The sequence below is a fragment of the Harpia harpyja genome, chromosome 20 (genome assembly GCF_026419915.1).
Source record: "Harpia harpyja isolate bHarHar1 chromosome 20, bHarHar1 primary haplotype, whole genome shotgun sequence".
Lineage (NCBI taxonomy): Eukaryota > Metazoa > Chordata > Aves > Accipitriformes > Accipitridae > Harpia > Harpia harpyja.
Window position 1 is genome coordinate 11,485,361 of NC_068959.1, and position 16,544 is coordinate 11,501,904.

General features: G+C 37.9%; 1 protein-coding gene across 2 annotated transcripts in view; it reads right to left on the reverse strand.

Annotated features, from left to right (window-relative positions):
* The window catches only part of CPEB4 (cytoplasmic polyadenylation element binding protein 4), a 45,374-nt gene that overhangs the window by 11,892 nt on the left and 16,938 nt on the right, over positions 1-16,544 (reverse strand). Inside the window, exons 3-4 of one of the 2 annotated variants that reach the window (XM_052772225.1) lie at positions 2,683-2,706; positions 504-677 (exon numbers count right to left, since the gene is read on the reverse strand). In XM_052772225.1, coding sequence (XP_052628185.1) covers positions 504-677; positions 2,683-2,706 — 198 coding nt within the window. The remainder of the gene's footprint in view (positions 1-503; positions 678-2,682; positions 2,707-16,544) is intronic. The other variant, XM_052772226.1, reaches the window with a different exon arrangement.

The window sequence follows — 16,544 nt, forward strand, 5'->3', positions numbered from 1 at the left end:
AGCTACCACAGGACATAATCGTTGCTGAAAACAACCTCTGAGAACTACACATAAGCATCCAAATAAATACTTATGACTTACTATGCTATACAAACTTTATAAAACTACTAGCCGTACTTTTCCTACTACTGGCTTCTGGCACCTACAAAATTATTGCAATGTATTTATGAGTTTCAACAGGTGATATTTACTTGTTTACTTTTGCACCACTATGCCTTTTTTATAATTTTTATACCGTAGAAGTCAGTTAAATGTGTTGTTAACATATGATTTTGTTCTTCAACAGCAGACCAATGCTACAGCCTAAACTAGTTTGAATTACCTCAGGTCTGTCATGGACTGAAACTGGTAATATGTAAAGATGCATTTACATATCACAGCCTTTCCGTAGAGTTCCGAGAGAGGAAAACAATCATTCATTAGCTACCAGACAAAAGGTTTCACACCACAGTTTTGTCATTAAGCCAGAAGGAGCTTTTCTGGATAAGATTTTCTGGGTGTACCTTCATCAATATCTGGTGGCAGTCCGCCGACAAAGACTTTACGGGAATACCGTTCCACTCTTTCTCCATTCTGATGGGAGAAGCAGTGAGGTGATCCTAACCCACTGTGAAGAGTCTGATCCCCACGTCCATCATCCAAGAACCCGTCTTCCATTGGAAACAGTGAAGACTGACCTGAAGAGGGGGTTAAAAAAAAAAAAGGGAAAAAACCATGCTAACAGAACAAAGCACACATTGTTTAAGTAATTTTAAAAAATGCACTAGTTGTTGCATTAGCAGTAGAACTGTTTGCAATCTTCCCTTTTAATGAGCAGTTACGTTCTCAATTTCATATGACCCTTATAGTTTTCAAAACCATTCAGTAACTCAAATGCATTCTTTCAGAGAAAAGGTTGCTACCTTCTTCATAACTGCACTACAACTAATGAAAATTTGAAACAAAACAGTACTTCTAATGGATGCTCAAGTTGACTATTTTCCATAATCATTCGTGTTTCCAATTAGATTTCTTTTAAGAAGGGGTAAAAAAAGAAGGGAATATAAGCCAAATTTCTTTCTGGGACTCTCTCAATAGCAGACATCACTAAAACCTACGCCGTATATATCATTTTTCAGTGAACAGGTTCTTACAATGAGTAGATACAATTTCATGGTGCAGATGGGAAAACAAGAATTCTACCAGCTAAATACATTACACATTTAAATTACCTGATACCAAAACATATCATAAACCACCCACTTGTAAATAACAAAAATATCCTGATAAAAACAGAAAGACCCACTGTAATTTACTGCAAATGAAGACTGAAAACTAGGCAATACTGTGTCATTCCTAGAAGCAAGTTTACTTAGATGTTACAACAGAGTTTCGTTAATGGACTCACCCTAACAGAAAATGTTGTAAGCATGCTTCCCCTCACAGCCCAATATTCTTCTATGATAACCCTTATCATAGATTTCCTTAATAATATTTACTACTTTCAAATAAGATTCTTTTATTTATAAATGCAACTGTATAATATCATAAATAGAGCACACAAGCTGACCTCTCCCATGAATTCACCCTTTAGTTACGGTATTCAATATCTAGACAAAAAACTGAATAGACTTCTACTCATTTAAGGAACATTTTAGGAATAAATAAATATATATAGGGACAGTAAGCAAATAAATGAAGTTTGCTACAAGTTTTAGGATACACTTCCTTCTGCCTATGATGTGATATACAATGTCTGCTTTTTCAGAATTCATTACAATCTACCACAGCAATGTATAGGTAAGGTTAATTTATCCTGCTCTGGCTTCCCTCCTTTGAAATAAAGTGATTTTAAAAAAGAAAACATCTTGAAAAAAGAAAATTTGACCAGTTCCAATATCCGGACATTTTCCATGCAAAAATCAAACAGTTAACAAGTTGAAAGAAAAAAATACAATAAAATCCACAGTCCACAGAGTTTATACAAATAAAAAAAAAATGGAAGGCTTGGTCATCTTTCTTTATTTGAAATTTCTAGAATCTTTGTACACCTTTAATTAAAGTCAACTATAATCAGGCATATTTCTGTAGCTAGGCAAACCTGGTTCCTACGAGGATAAAAATATTGTAATATAGACTTAAATGTTATTTTGTTTTCCCCTAATGAACTGATGCACGTGCCATTTGTTTCATCTCTTTGAGACCCCAATCCTGCAGGTATTGTTGGAAGGGAGGAACTCTCCATACCTAAACAACCTTTTCAGGTTCATCAGCATTACTACTGTTAGATAATTCAACATGCATGCTTGCAGGATCTGGTTCTTTAACCTAGCAGGCCAGGACATATATTCACTATAGTCTATGCTGCATCGAGAAAACCATCAGCACCCAAAAGAACCAAAATAAACTTCTCCAGCATTGGCATTCATAACATACATACAAACACAGCGTAGCCCTCCAGTGTAACAAATCATACAGATAATGTCCACTGTAAGGATTGTGATTTCAGCCTCAATAGTTCTACTGTGGAGTACTACCTAATTCAGTTAAAAGGTTTATTTATGGCATGCAGACTATGTAAACTTATGTGAAACTGATCCTTTATAATCTTAAATTTTGGACTTTGCCCTCTAGTAACAACTTAATGTTATTTCTCCCATGAGACATTGTCAACATTAGAAAATTAAATAGGAATACTGTTACCTCGCCTTCTCCCATATGTCCTTGCTGCATGTTAAATGAGAAAGAAAACAGCCTTTCAATCATTGTTATAAGGACCAAAAGACCTTGTTTTATCGCCTTTATGCTAACTCAGTGATTCTCAAGCCTTTTCATACTCCGGGTCATTTAAAATGGTGTTCACAAGCTGACCTCCCCCACCGCCCACAATACCATGCCTTCCTTGCACCATCTCTGTTACTTCTCGATAAAACATGTTGATATGAGGCTGACAAAGTATATGTGTATACTCAGAGAGACTTTGAAAACAATTTTAGTTCTTAATTTGCACATTTATTTTCAAATCTATTCCTTAATCCTCTGCTGGGTGTATGCCTGTAAGTAAATAGATCTTTTCTCATGCACCAGGTCTCCTGACACATTCCGCAATGCACCATGCTCTCCACCTTGTTCAAGCGTATGCTAACACTGATCTTCATCTGAACTGTAGGAAAAGCCCTGACATGAACAAAGTAGAGGACTACTGTGTTAAGTTCTGTTTTGAAATTAGGTTGCTATAAAAGCTTTGCACAACCCACAAAATCCTTGGTTAAATTATTACTGGCAGATAACCAGCTGAAAAAAAAGTCAAGGAGAAAACATCTGGGCCACTAAAACTGCCTTTCAGACCTCCTGCAGTCTGTGTAAAACAGTATAGATCCTCTCATACTAACTTAGAACACTTTGCTGTAATTATTCGACAGTTACCCACTGCTTCCTAGTTTTCATGTTCCAAAACAAATCAATTCTACCACATTTTCTGTGCTGGCTTCCATTGTCAGAATATGGCCAAATTTTCTAATCAAACTTGCACATTCTTTTTCTTTTAATCTCATTAAAATCTGTATCTGAAAGCAGGCCAACTGTTTCCAAAACTTGGATTCTCCTGGCAAGTACTATGAGAAACTCTGACCACACCATGCATTTTATTTTGCTTCCTTATTCAGAATTGAGCTGACAATTAGTTTAAGCATTTAAATATTTGTAAACCACAACAAAACAGGAGTCGTTTCCTCTTTCAAAATAAAAATCATATCAAACCAATTTACTTCATGATTATTTAACATCTGTAAGATCATTTTACTTCTCTGATCTTTTGCTGATAGAGATACTCACAATTAACACCAAGAATACAAAATAACGAAGCCCTAGTCTTCAGACTGGAGCATATTCTCAGGTGTTCACACAGGTACTGGCTTTATGGGAGAATCTTAAAGGCTGAGGGCCTTTACAAGTATAATTTTTCCATGGTAATTTTGAATTTAGAAACGCAAGATGCTCATATAGTCCTCAAAGTACAAAGTTTTAAGGAACTTTTCTTTCATGGAAAGCAATCAGCAGTCTCACTGCATTTCTGACAAAGCTCAGAAGCCTTTGCACATTTTAGAAAACATCAAGCACTTGCAAAAACAGCTCTGCCTATAAAGCCATAGAACTCTTGCTTGTGGTTTCTAAATTACTAACAAAACCACACAAACCCCTTCACTTGGTACACCCATTCTTGGCAACAAAGCATGCAGCACAGATACGATTCCCACTGCGGATCTGTGACCACAATTTAGGTCAGCAGACTCCTCACTGCTTTACCACCTGTGTCACTCAAGGCAACACGATTTTTCTCCTTTACCAGTTACAGAAAGCAACAAAAAAGCTCAGCCACCAGCTAGGAAGTATTTCCAGTGCCAAATACCACTAAAGAGGTTTTGAGAATGAAATACTAAGGTTTTTTTTTTTCTTCTTAATTTGCTGCTTATTTTCTGCATTTGCTTCATCTAACCCACAAAATACAAACATTTGACAGTTCAAAACATTTCTCAGGAGCCACAGTTTATAACTAACCCAGTACAGCACAGATACAAACTTTCTCCTCTCATTGAATTCAGAGCTCATCACATGCCATTAATTTCACACAATGTAATACACAACATTGAAACTAAAGAATGCTCTTTTGGCAGGCTAGGAAGACAGCTAACTGTGATTTACCAATTCTGTCTCTGGCTTTCATAATTTCATATTAAGAGAAATCTTTGCTATGGGAGAACCCTAGCTAAGCTGCAACATAAATGAAGCCTTAAGGTAGCTGTTACCAACCAAAGAAAAAGATTTAATTCTGAAGATCAGGATGCTTGCCTATCACCTGCTAAGAAATGAGACAACTACAACGTTGGTTTGGATTCCTCAAATCTATTTATCCCTTCCCCATTTCCTCAACATTTCAGGTAATTGCATAAAGGGCCTAGGACAGATTTACTAATCTCACAAAATATTTGAGCAAGAAATATATTACAAAACCTAAAAAATATGAAGTGTTTATGCAACCAGTTCAACTGTTTATTAGTAACCTATGGAGACATATTTTTCCAATAAAATCAGTCTGAAATTTAAAATGCTATTAGCAGCTGCTTTGATTATTTTGTCACCTCAGTCCTCCCTGCAACACTCCTTTCTATGTAAGAAGTAAAGCCATAGAGAAAGCCAATGATCTTTTGCAAAAATCTGCTGCTTTTACTGTCTTTCATTTTAAGGAACTTAATGAATAAGCAACCCAGTCAAATTTTTGTGTCTTCACCTAACTTGAGACACTTAATGGGCTCCTGGCCACCTCCCTCTCTCTTTTTTTAATTACATCTTTTGTGTCTAACGTACCTCCAATTAAATGTGTGGAGCTTTCTTCTCTCTATAGGAAGCACCAAAAAGACTGTCAGCATGTTGTGCATAATCACATATGCAATTCTGTATAAAGTACACAGTTCCCAATGACAAAGATATTCTGCTGAAGAAGCATGAAAAATGCATGCAGGAATCCTATATCACTCAAACCCCAAACTTACTACAAGCTTGTCCTGCAAAAAGCATGCTCAGGCTGAGCACCTGGTGCTCTTTAATGGTTCTTGCTGCCTTCCAATCTGCAGGATGGTAGCAATTTCAGGTGTATTTTGTGCCATTAACTGTGGAAGATTTACATAAAAGGGTCAGCTCAAGAGCAAACTGTTTAAAGCAAAGGGACCAGCAAGCAAGAAGATCGGTATCCTCTGTGAATGTCATCCCAATTTTCTAAGGCCACGTTACAACTAGGAGAATTATAAGAGCATCCATAGTTAGTATTAATATAAACATCATAAAACCCTGGAATGGACAGATGCTCAAAGTGAAATTACGGTTGTACCTTCCTATAGTTGTTTTAAGGCATGCAAAGTCTAGGTTGATGTAACACCTGTCCAGTTCCATACCTAATTCATATCTTTAGTCCAGGAGCTCCTCAAGGCAGGGATTCTGTTCTTTACCTTGGCACAGAGGCCAATATAGTAACACACTGCAATCTTTTACATTAGTCATTGATGTGCTCTCATTTCTTTCCTCTCAAAGATCAAACCAGACTAGCTTCATTAGTGAGTTCCAAGGAATTTCAGGTTTCTATGCACATTAATCACTGAAGTTACCAGAATAATATTTTCTAATTTTAAAAGGGACAGATATTCATGTTGACTTTTTACATAACCTGACTGTGAGAACAAGTAAGACCCAATCACACCCTTCCACCAGGCATTAGCTCTACCACTGAGGCAGCTTTCCACCATCCAGCTCCAGGCAAGCTAGGAAACTTCTGTCAATTTGCATATACTCTTTCATATTCTACACCAATTATACAGGCTTTAGGAAAAATATTCACGCTGAGTAAGATTTTGCTGAAGTGATCCCAATTTCATAAGCTTTCATGAACGAAGTAATGATTTTAACTGCTAATTTTTAGGGAGAAAAATTGACAAGAACCTGTGGTACAAACGAGGGAACTACTACAGGGGAAATAGGCTACAACTCTTGCAAACGAAAGCAGTAAAGAGTAGAAGGGAAAACAAAGCCTCTATACCATCATCAGCTATTTGTTAAATATTATAGAAATGGAGAAAAGTGTAAGAGTCCAGATTTTTAAAAAAAGGGGGATAATAAGGTTTTCTCTAAGACTATACTGAAACCTTTCCCTATTATTTAAAAAACTTTTACCTGTAGATGGTCATAGGTGGCCAGTTTCTTATGCTGGAAGGCAAACATGATGAACACACAAACACAGAGTTTCAAGCTGTCACTGAAATGGCTTACTCTGCTAGTCATTTTCTTCCCCTAAACAGAAGGCAGGGACGTAATTTGCTGCTGGTCTGTCTTCTGTTTCACTTAGGACTTAACTTTTAGAGAAATAGAAGTATCAAAGTTTCATGGGATTATTTCTAAATGTGAGCCAGATATCCTTGAATCTATTATAGAAAATATTTATGCTTTCATGAGTTTTATTTTTAAATTACAGAAAAATAACTGAAGTACAATCTGGTTTTGCCATTCCAACAGCAAATCCTTATTTCTAAATTACACTAAACTGTATTTTGTAATTGTAGCAAGATTGACAATGCTGTGCACAGGGCCATTAAAATATGAACTATAGTATTTTATTACCTTTTTTCCCCTACTACTCCCTGAGGGCAGGTAGGGTTGATTATAACTCAGAGTTAGATTTTATCATCACTTCATGTTTCACAACGCATTTCATACGTAATGCATGGACCACATGTTTCTACCACAGGTATCAACAGTACATTTCACAAGAAGTTCTGTAAGGTCATTTCAAGCCCTATTTCACTAGTGAAGAATCTAATCATATCCTTAACCAAACCAAAAGCAGAAAAATGAAAATTATAAAGAACATCTGTATTTAACCTACCTTTGCTTAAATTATCTCTGTATATGAAGAAGCAATTCAGAGACCAAGGCAGGTATTTTCAGAGGTATACATGTACTTTCTCAAATTAGAACATAAAAATCATATCTACCTATATGTACTATACACAAAGGTATTTCTTCCTTACAACTTAAGTCTCAGATGACATTTCCAATAGGAAAGCAGATAGTGTCATAAAGTGTTGCATGGCAGGCAGAAAAGTACTGGTTTTCATGCATTCCTTGATTTTAGTTCTAAAATATTAAGGACAGAAGGATTAGGCTACAGTTCCATGATTGTTAACATAAAACATGTGCATGTGTGCAAAAAATTTTGCCCAATTCAAGCACATAATCTCATTTCTGTCAAATTATCCCGAGCACATGATCTGTTGACTGTGGAACAACAGCCGATGCATGGTAGAGTGGCACAGGCATGTGATACCTGACCCAGGATAAATTCTGTCAATACAGAATAAATTCATCAAAATTTTAACAAATCTACACCAACAGTAAACATACTCCATGTCAGAACTTTGCATCTTATAGTCACAGCCATCTTTATGATAATGTCAGAGATCCCTGTTTTAGAAGTTGTTTTCAAAAATAAGCTACTAAAAAGGAGTATGAGAGATTCCCTATTTTGTGGATTTCAAACACTACCGAACATCAAAGAAAGAAAAACGTTCAAATAGTATTTTCTTAATCTAAGACAATCTTACAAAAATTAAACACCTCTATATATACATCTGGAAAATGTATATTTGTCACACTTTTAGCAATGTCAAAGTCAGCACAAAACTAGAAAAGTAGACTACATTTGGCTGCACAGTAAAATCAAGCATTAACACCTTTGGAAGTACTGATTCTGCAAAATTAAGTGGCAGAGATGCCAAAACCTGCATTTTTTCCTCCTAATTTATTTTTAAAGCAGCACAATGTAAAACAAAAAAAGCACATGATGAGAAATACAGTGCTAGTTTATGTCCAAAATGTCCAAACAAATGCTGAAAAACAAGAGTACTATTGTAGATGCAAGTATTATGCTTTATTTCAAGTAAAGCTAGAAGCCTGACGACAAGTATTTATCCATTCCTTCTGTCGAGAACACTAATGAAACGAAGTTTCTGGTACTCCGTAGCATTCATGTACAGGTCTGACTAGAATCTTTCATTTTAAATTCCGGGTCACTGTCACAAAACACAACCGACATACAAAAAGCAAACAGGTTTCTTTTCTTCTAAAAGCCCGAAGAGAATCTACCTATAAAAGCCTTTTAGCTGTGGCTCTTCTGATGGTAACACTATTTTACCTGTGATTATGTTGAATTATTTGGGTTCACGTGGTAAAAAGGTAGAATCTGACTGTATGGCACAAAGCAGATCATCAGCATAGTAACTTCTAACAGTTTGACTGTTGACAACTTTATACATCAAATAACCGGGGTGTGGAGGGGGAGAGAAGCTGAGAAACAGTGAAAGTGAAAGCTACTGTTTCCAGGGCTTGTGCAATGAGCTCCAAGTTTTTAGGACTTTAATCTGCCTAAAGCAAAACTGCCTCACTGAAGAGATTGTGCAGTTATATTCAGAAAAGAATAATCTTTGTGGAAAAAAAACAACAACTAATGGCTCTCATTCCCACGCACTGCACAAACCCAGCTGTAGCGGTACCCAGAGACACTGCCACTGCAAGGCCCAGGGCAGAAAGGCACTCGCGCTTCCAACTCAGCCAGCCCAGCCCAGCATTGGTTTAAATCCACCTTTGTGAGAAGCCCAAGCTAACTCCCAGATTGGGCAACTGAGACAAAAAGTCCTGGACGTGCTTCCAGCATGCTATTCAAGCATAAGTCGGGGGGGGGGGGGGGGGGGGGCAGGAAAGGGTACCTAGGGTACCTATGAAAACACTGCAGTTCGGTTTGTGGGAGAGCTTTAAAAACTACCACCATTATTATTCCTTTACTGCTGATGCTCTCAGGTAGTCTGCCAGACTAACACAGTGCCACACGCACTGAACCTCAAGAGATACCTTTCATACATTTCAACAACCACTTAACTACTCATGAAAGGTGGCAAACCAAATCCAGTCTCACTCCTCTCAAAAATACAGAAGCTTCAAAGCTAACTTTGAAGTTTTCTTCACTATCAAACAGAAGAATACAGAGAAATCTTCTTCTTAACAAACCTGCTATAAATCCTAAACATAGCTACAGCTTTGTCTACAAGGTATCAGTATTTTTTTCCGTAATTCCAATTACTTTATACTGGGTTACTGCAAATCAATTTAAGTGGAACCCTTAAATATCATACATACTTGAATATAACTCTCCCCTCTCCTCCAGGAACCCCCACAGGGTCAGAGATAAGAAACCAAAAGCAGAAAAGCAAATCATGGAGCACAACCCTCTGCTGGAGACTGGATGTTAGTTGGAATTACACATGTATTTCAGAAAAGTAGGCACCGTACTGCTGGCGGCACTGAGCTTTATTTCATATTAATGTATGACTTCTGGAGAATAGACAGGAAGTTACGAAAACATCCAGTCTTTTCCCTCAATACATCTTCCAGTTTATGATATGGAATAATTGGCAGCATTCATCTTTTGAACACTTGAACTATTACTATATTCACTTTAAAAATAAAAAATGAAAGGCCGAGTTTGCAACTGGGAGAAGGACAAGCATTACGCAGCTTTGCCAGCAAAGAGCAAATCAGGTTCTCAGCCACAGAACTACTTCAAAATGTGTAACTTCAGTAAATTCCAAAATACATACTAACGATGGACTTTCTGACAGGAGGAAAGGAAAGAATGGGATGTCATATGCTAAAAATTGCTAGACAGAATTTATTTTGTAAGTGACAAGAACAATTTATTGAACCTATTACAGAATTTACTGAACAACTTATGAAAACATATGGAAAAGGTGCAAAAACTTCACAAACCCCCCATTTGCAGTCATAGTTCATATGCACTGTGTTCCTGGATTCTTTATACGCAGCATTTCGCCTCAAGACATGCTGGTATCTGCCTATACCATCATACCTATACCATGAATTCTGCCCATATTTTAATGAATAACCTGAAATGCAGTTCCTGCATGTGACTTGCAAGAGCTGAATTTACACTGGCATATACTTACATGCTGCAAGATTTAAAACCAGAGTTCCTTAAGTACAATAATAGGTTCAAAGCAATTTATTTTTGTCTGTGGAAGGAATGATCACAAGACAGCCTGGAATACAACATGAGGGCTTTGTTCCTTTTTTAAGCATCCTCTTACCTCACTCCCAAACAATAAGGAAATAGTAACACAAGCAAGTCAACATCAAGCACACTCAAGTCTCTGCAGCATAATATTTCCCTATTTTTCATTTTTACAGTAAACAGCATAAGACAGTAATTTTCCCAGGAATATATGTGAAAAAACTGTACAATACACTTCCCCACACCCAATCCAAATGGGAAGAGAAACAGAAAACTGTATTTTAAAAGAATCAGCGCTTCATTTCCTCTGCCTAGATTCAAAATGGTACACAGGACCAGACAGCAACACTATTTATTATAACAATTTAAAATGACACATGAACAACCAGGACATTCTTTAGAATGCCTCCAGAAAGCTACCCCATCTCCCTCATCATTTGTGCACTAACACTAATGACAATATGAAGATTTGTATGTAACATTACTATAAATTACTGTGAATTTATTAATGTATTATTAATTGGTTTATATATTTGATTTTATCTATCACAAGTATCCCCACATTCCACAGACAAAATTTATCCTTTACTCATACCTATCCAATCTGACTGCTGAGCTGGGATTCTTGTTAATAGGATTTCTAAGTAAAGCTGAAAGAATACCACTCCCCGCATCTCTGAATTCAACACTTGACATTAGCGTATCTAGAGACAGCATGTGACTGCTCCACTCATCTGAGAGTCCAACTATCAACATACGGTGCAAAAAAAAAAAACCCAAAACCAACAAACTAGCATCACAGCTAACCAATCTGCATTCCAACAAACAATACATTAAGCCATGTATGGATAAATCTACTGTAAGATTTTCAGATTCACCTCATCAATAGTTCTCATCATTCTACCTAATGCTGAATTAAAATAAGTAGACACTGAATACACAAATTCTATATGCATCACAATTCTTTCTCAAAATACCTTAAGTAACTGATGCAAAGATCAGGTTTCATGCTGCCACATAGTCACTCTTGGGTATATGCAAAGACTGCCCACTATTAAAAAGTGTTTCTGTGTGACATTCCTAGGAGCTTGTTCCCCTTTACACTTACACCTCATCTGTCACCTTTCCTCAAAACACATCCCTATTCTCATTATACCTACCACTTCTTCTTTATCTCCAGGTTTAAGAAAAGCACTTCAGGCTTTTCTTTCTGCTCCTTTCAAGGCATTTCTAGCCTGATAAACATGATGGTAGAGAGTATGCAAAACGCGGCTAACAAAAGACTCAAAGAGCTAACAATTCAACATCAAGGAAAAAAGTGAACAAAGCAAAAAGACGACAGACAGGTAAGTTTCAGCAGTTTGGGAAGGGAGGCGGGCAAGCTCTGTCTTCTAAAACAAGGAACAGACACTACTCATAGAATACAGCTCCAAATTAAAGGCTGCTTTGAAGATGATCCAGAATGGTCAGAGATTATCAAAGCAAGAATTCAGAAAAGAAAAAAGAAAAAAACCCAACAAAACCCTTGGTGGACAGTGATATTAAACAAGGCATAAGATTAAACACACTTCTAAAAAAAGAGATGGAATTAATTTAACAAAGACAAAAATATAAAAAAGAAAGCAAGAGAATCTTAGAAAGGTTTTAATCAGATTAGCAAGGCTGCTGTCATGGAATTCAGCATAACTTTGTTGGCTGTAACACTTTTGAAGATCAAATCACCGATTTAGACATGAAAATTTTTAGCAGTATTTCAGTGTTTTGGTGTGTTTTAAAAATCTCTAACTGCCACATCATTTGCAGCACATGCATTCCTAGGAAATATCTTGTCTAAGGAGCATGAAAGGCATTTAATTTTCCATACAGACTCTGGAGATGGGATTGCATGGCAAGGGGCCTATGTGAAATGTTTCAAGATTGACAAAAAAAAGGTAAGTCTCATACTCCAACGAAGTTAACAGGAATCCTAACACTGATTTCAAAGTTGGACCAGGATCAGAAAACCCTGGGATATTTGTACTGCTCTGTGGTGGCAGGGGAAGGAATTTCCTGGCCTCAAAGGGTGATTACATTAATACCCTCTAGCTTATTGCTCAGTGGCTCCATTTTAGACAGATAGCATAAATCAAGGTGTTGCTCTTCCTCAGCTGAATTAATACCCTACCTCAAAATCTTGCAGTAGTCAAGTATAAACATCTAGTTGTTTGACATCTGCATTATCAAGACCTGTATTTCTATAAAAAAGCAGGTATTGTCAGAAAGTTTAAAGTACTCAGTAATTCTTGTGTAAAATTAGTACCAGCATAGGTAACCAACAGTATCTGTTTTCTTACCTTATTTTCTTCCAGTACTATATTTAACATTAGTCAAACTCAAGTTCTGAATGCAGTTCCAAAGGCACATAAATGTCAACATTTTGAAAAATTCCCCCAAACTCTGATTAGCACCATAACCTACAAACTACTTACCACACACTTAAAATTAAGAATATCAATAAATCCAAGGGAATTAATTTACTGTCAACAGTAATTCACCTCTTCCAACTGATGTTTTCCACCATTGAAAACAAATACTAAACTACTACATTTCAGTACATAATTTGGATTGTGCTATAATTTCCCAAATTATTCCAGATGATTGCAAAATGTTTACTATACCATCTTAAATGGTGCATCCCTGTCCTGGGATTTTTGCAGTTTTCATCATAATAAGAGAATTTGCAGCAAACAGTAAAACGAACAGCTGTAACTTAACTACTACTTTATGTTTTAAACCACGTGCATCAGTGTACGTGGATACAAACGGTTTATATTATTTATTAGGTAATGCACAATGTTTTCTGAGATAGTATAAATGGATCTTGGCTTTTTGCAGTTGATAACAGAAAATTAAGGTGCCAAAGTCAAAGAATAACCAGGAAAAAAAAAAAAATCTCAAAAGTCTTAACCTAAATTACACTCTACCTTTGCCTCAGGGCAACCTGTGTTCCAGTCCAAAGAACGGGCAAATTCTCGTTCCATTTACATCTGCCTACACGCTGCCAATTCCAGACTGCTATAAATTAAAAACCTTTTTTTAAATTGACCGCATTTTCTTATGGCATACAGTGCCACAAAACCAGGCAATCATTCGATAACTTAGCAACCAGTCTAGTTTCAAGGCTTTAACTGTCAAAAATACCCTATATACACCCATGTTCTTCCTCTTGCTACACAAATAATCCACGCCCTGTGCACCCGCCCTGCTGACGGGCCTGTGGGTTTTGTAGGTGAGGAATCAGAAGCCTCAGTTATGGGGGTGGGCGGGGGGGAGAGAGGGCCTGCTTGTGACTTTAAGAATACAGCCATATTAAAAGTCTCCATTGTTGCTTAATACCGATATTACACAAACCGAAAGGAGCACGCAGGCTTCAAACTGCCTTCAGGAAGAACAACACAAACGGTGACCTTTAAACCAGAGCTCAAAGAAGAGCACGCTCCAAACAAAGTTACTGGAAGCTGCCACTGAAGGTAATACTCTACAATATCCCCACCACCGCCGCCACCAACTGCTCCAGAAGTCTTGTCAACTTGCACCAGCTTGAAAATACAGCAAAGGTTCGGCTACAATTCCGAAGCAGTGCGCGCGGTCGCCTATCGCTGAGCACAGCCCTGCCCCGAGCAACCCCACGAGGCGAGCAACGATACCTCGCGGCGTGGAATCTTCATCCGCCGGCGCAGATTGCGCGGGCACAGCCGCTCCGGACGGCGGCGGCGGCGGCGGCTGAACCGCAGCCCAGGGGGCACCGAGGCGGCGTTCGGCAGAGTCCACGCAGGCAACAACCGCAGGGGGGTCGCTACACCCCCTCCTCTCTGAGGGCCCCCTCTAAACCAGAGCTCGGCCGTGCGGAGGGGGCTGGCTTTTAAACGCCAGTGTTTTTATCTGTGTTTCAGCGGGCTGCCACTTTAAAAAAAAAAAAAATTCTCTTCGCCCCTGCCTGAAATGAAAAAGGCGCTCACCTCCACGTCGGAGTATTTGGTAGTGCCAGGTGAGACTGCTGACTGCGGCTCCGGGAGCGCGGAAGGACCGTCAGTAAAACTCACGAAAAGAGTTGGGGGGGGGGGGGGGGGGGGGGGGTATTTTGATGTCTCGCCGTGTATCAGCCATGTTCAACTCTTCATACCTTTGGCAAGCTTGAGGCATGATTTTTTTTTCTTCCAAATCAGGTTTTGCCTTTCTAAGCCTCATCAAATTAAGCATCTCTTACAAAGAAGCATTTCGTTCAAGCCACAAAACCAAATGTCAATTTAAATAAGAAAGCTGGAAGTTTATTAGATCATGTCCAATGAATGTAAAATCATATATTATGTATGGTTGGGATTACTTCTATGTAAGGTTAGAATCCAATCTATGGTCTCATGTCAGTATTCATTAACAGAAGATTTCTGTTCCTTACTGTTGCCCAGGTGATGTCATTTTCTTACTAGATTGTTGGCTGTTTCTAAACAAAGGCTCTGATAAACCCCAAATATTGGAAAGGTAGGGATAAATAAACAAACACTTCAATTGCCAAGAGAGGAACTGAGGGAAAAAAAGCATACCAAAAGACTAAAAAATTAAAATATTGACCATTTCCCCTACATTTTGAATATTAGCTGCATTTGGAAAGAAAGCATGCCCTTACTTGTTAATAGCAGTCACAGTATTTCTACTCTGACCGACTGAAAATAGTGGCTTGCAACAGGAATGGGAGCTGCTGATTTCAAATAAAATGTACACAGACTGCGTTTCCCCCATCACAGCCCCATCAGCATGGGTTGTAGTTTATTACTGTTAGACCCAGTTCAGCAGTATTTTGAGAGAGTAAAACAATTGGTTTTCCTCTTAATTAATATGCACTCAAGTCTGCAAATCCCATTAGCCTTTCCTGGTTACTGCATAGGAGGTAAAAGTCAAGAAGATCCTGAGTAGGAAACATTCAACAGAGTAATTCATCAACAGTTTCCAAAGACAATTACGGCAAGCCTTAATTGTCTACAAAAAAACTGTCTACAGCCCAGAGCAGTAGAAGCAAAAGGTTTTGTGCATTTGCTCCTAAATTGGACACATTAAAAAGTTGCAAATGAGTAATCCTTAGATAGGATTGTTCTGAGACTAGGCACACAGAAGAGATCGATCACTGATGCTGCTCTCAGGAGTCTGAGGTATGACCACCACGGTTCCCCTGTGAAAGCTCGCTCACGTACAAGAAGCAGCAGAGGCATGAAGATGACTGCAGCATCAGTACAGATGTACACATTTGCCAGAGGCCTTTGACTTTCAGAATCTACTAGATCATGTAACTCTTCGCATAGACCAAGAGTAGGGAAGAAAGGTTGATCTTAGCCACCAACCTCAAGCATTCCTCATTGCTATGAAAACAAAGATGGTTTTAAAATTTAAGCAAAACCTCAAAATCTGTTATTTTACATTTTAAAATAGCTCAGGTTTTGTCCTGTGCATATATAAAGGACCACTTGCCTAAAAAGAATCGTAGCCTTTGTTATTCAGGCCTTGGCAAAAGTTGGGACTGATTCTCACCAGATTCTCATTAATTTTCTGGATCATATGGGAAACCAAATGGCCCATTCTACTCAATTAATATGAACATGTTGCATAATCCATACAGCTAGAAATGAAACAACTAGTTCAGTTTCTTATCAGATATTCAGAAAATGCTGTGAAAACTATTTTCATCCCTTTCATCCAAGAACACTTCATAAGGTTTACCTACTTTCTTCACATCTGAAATAGTTTTTCAGATCAATATTAAGGGGCTGATGATTGCTTTAAAAATACAGATAGGTATATCCACTTGCTTGGAGAAATCCTGAATGGGGCCAGTTCTCATCATTCTGGCTTTCAATCTCTAAAGTTTAGAGCTGCCATTCGACTCTCTCTCCCAGTATCTGTACGTATA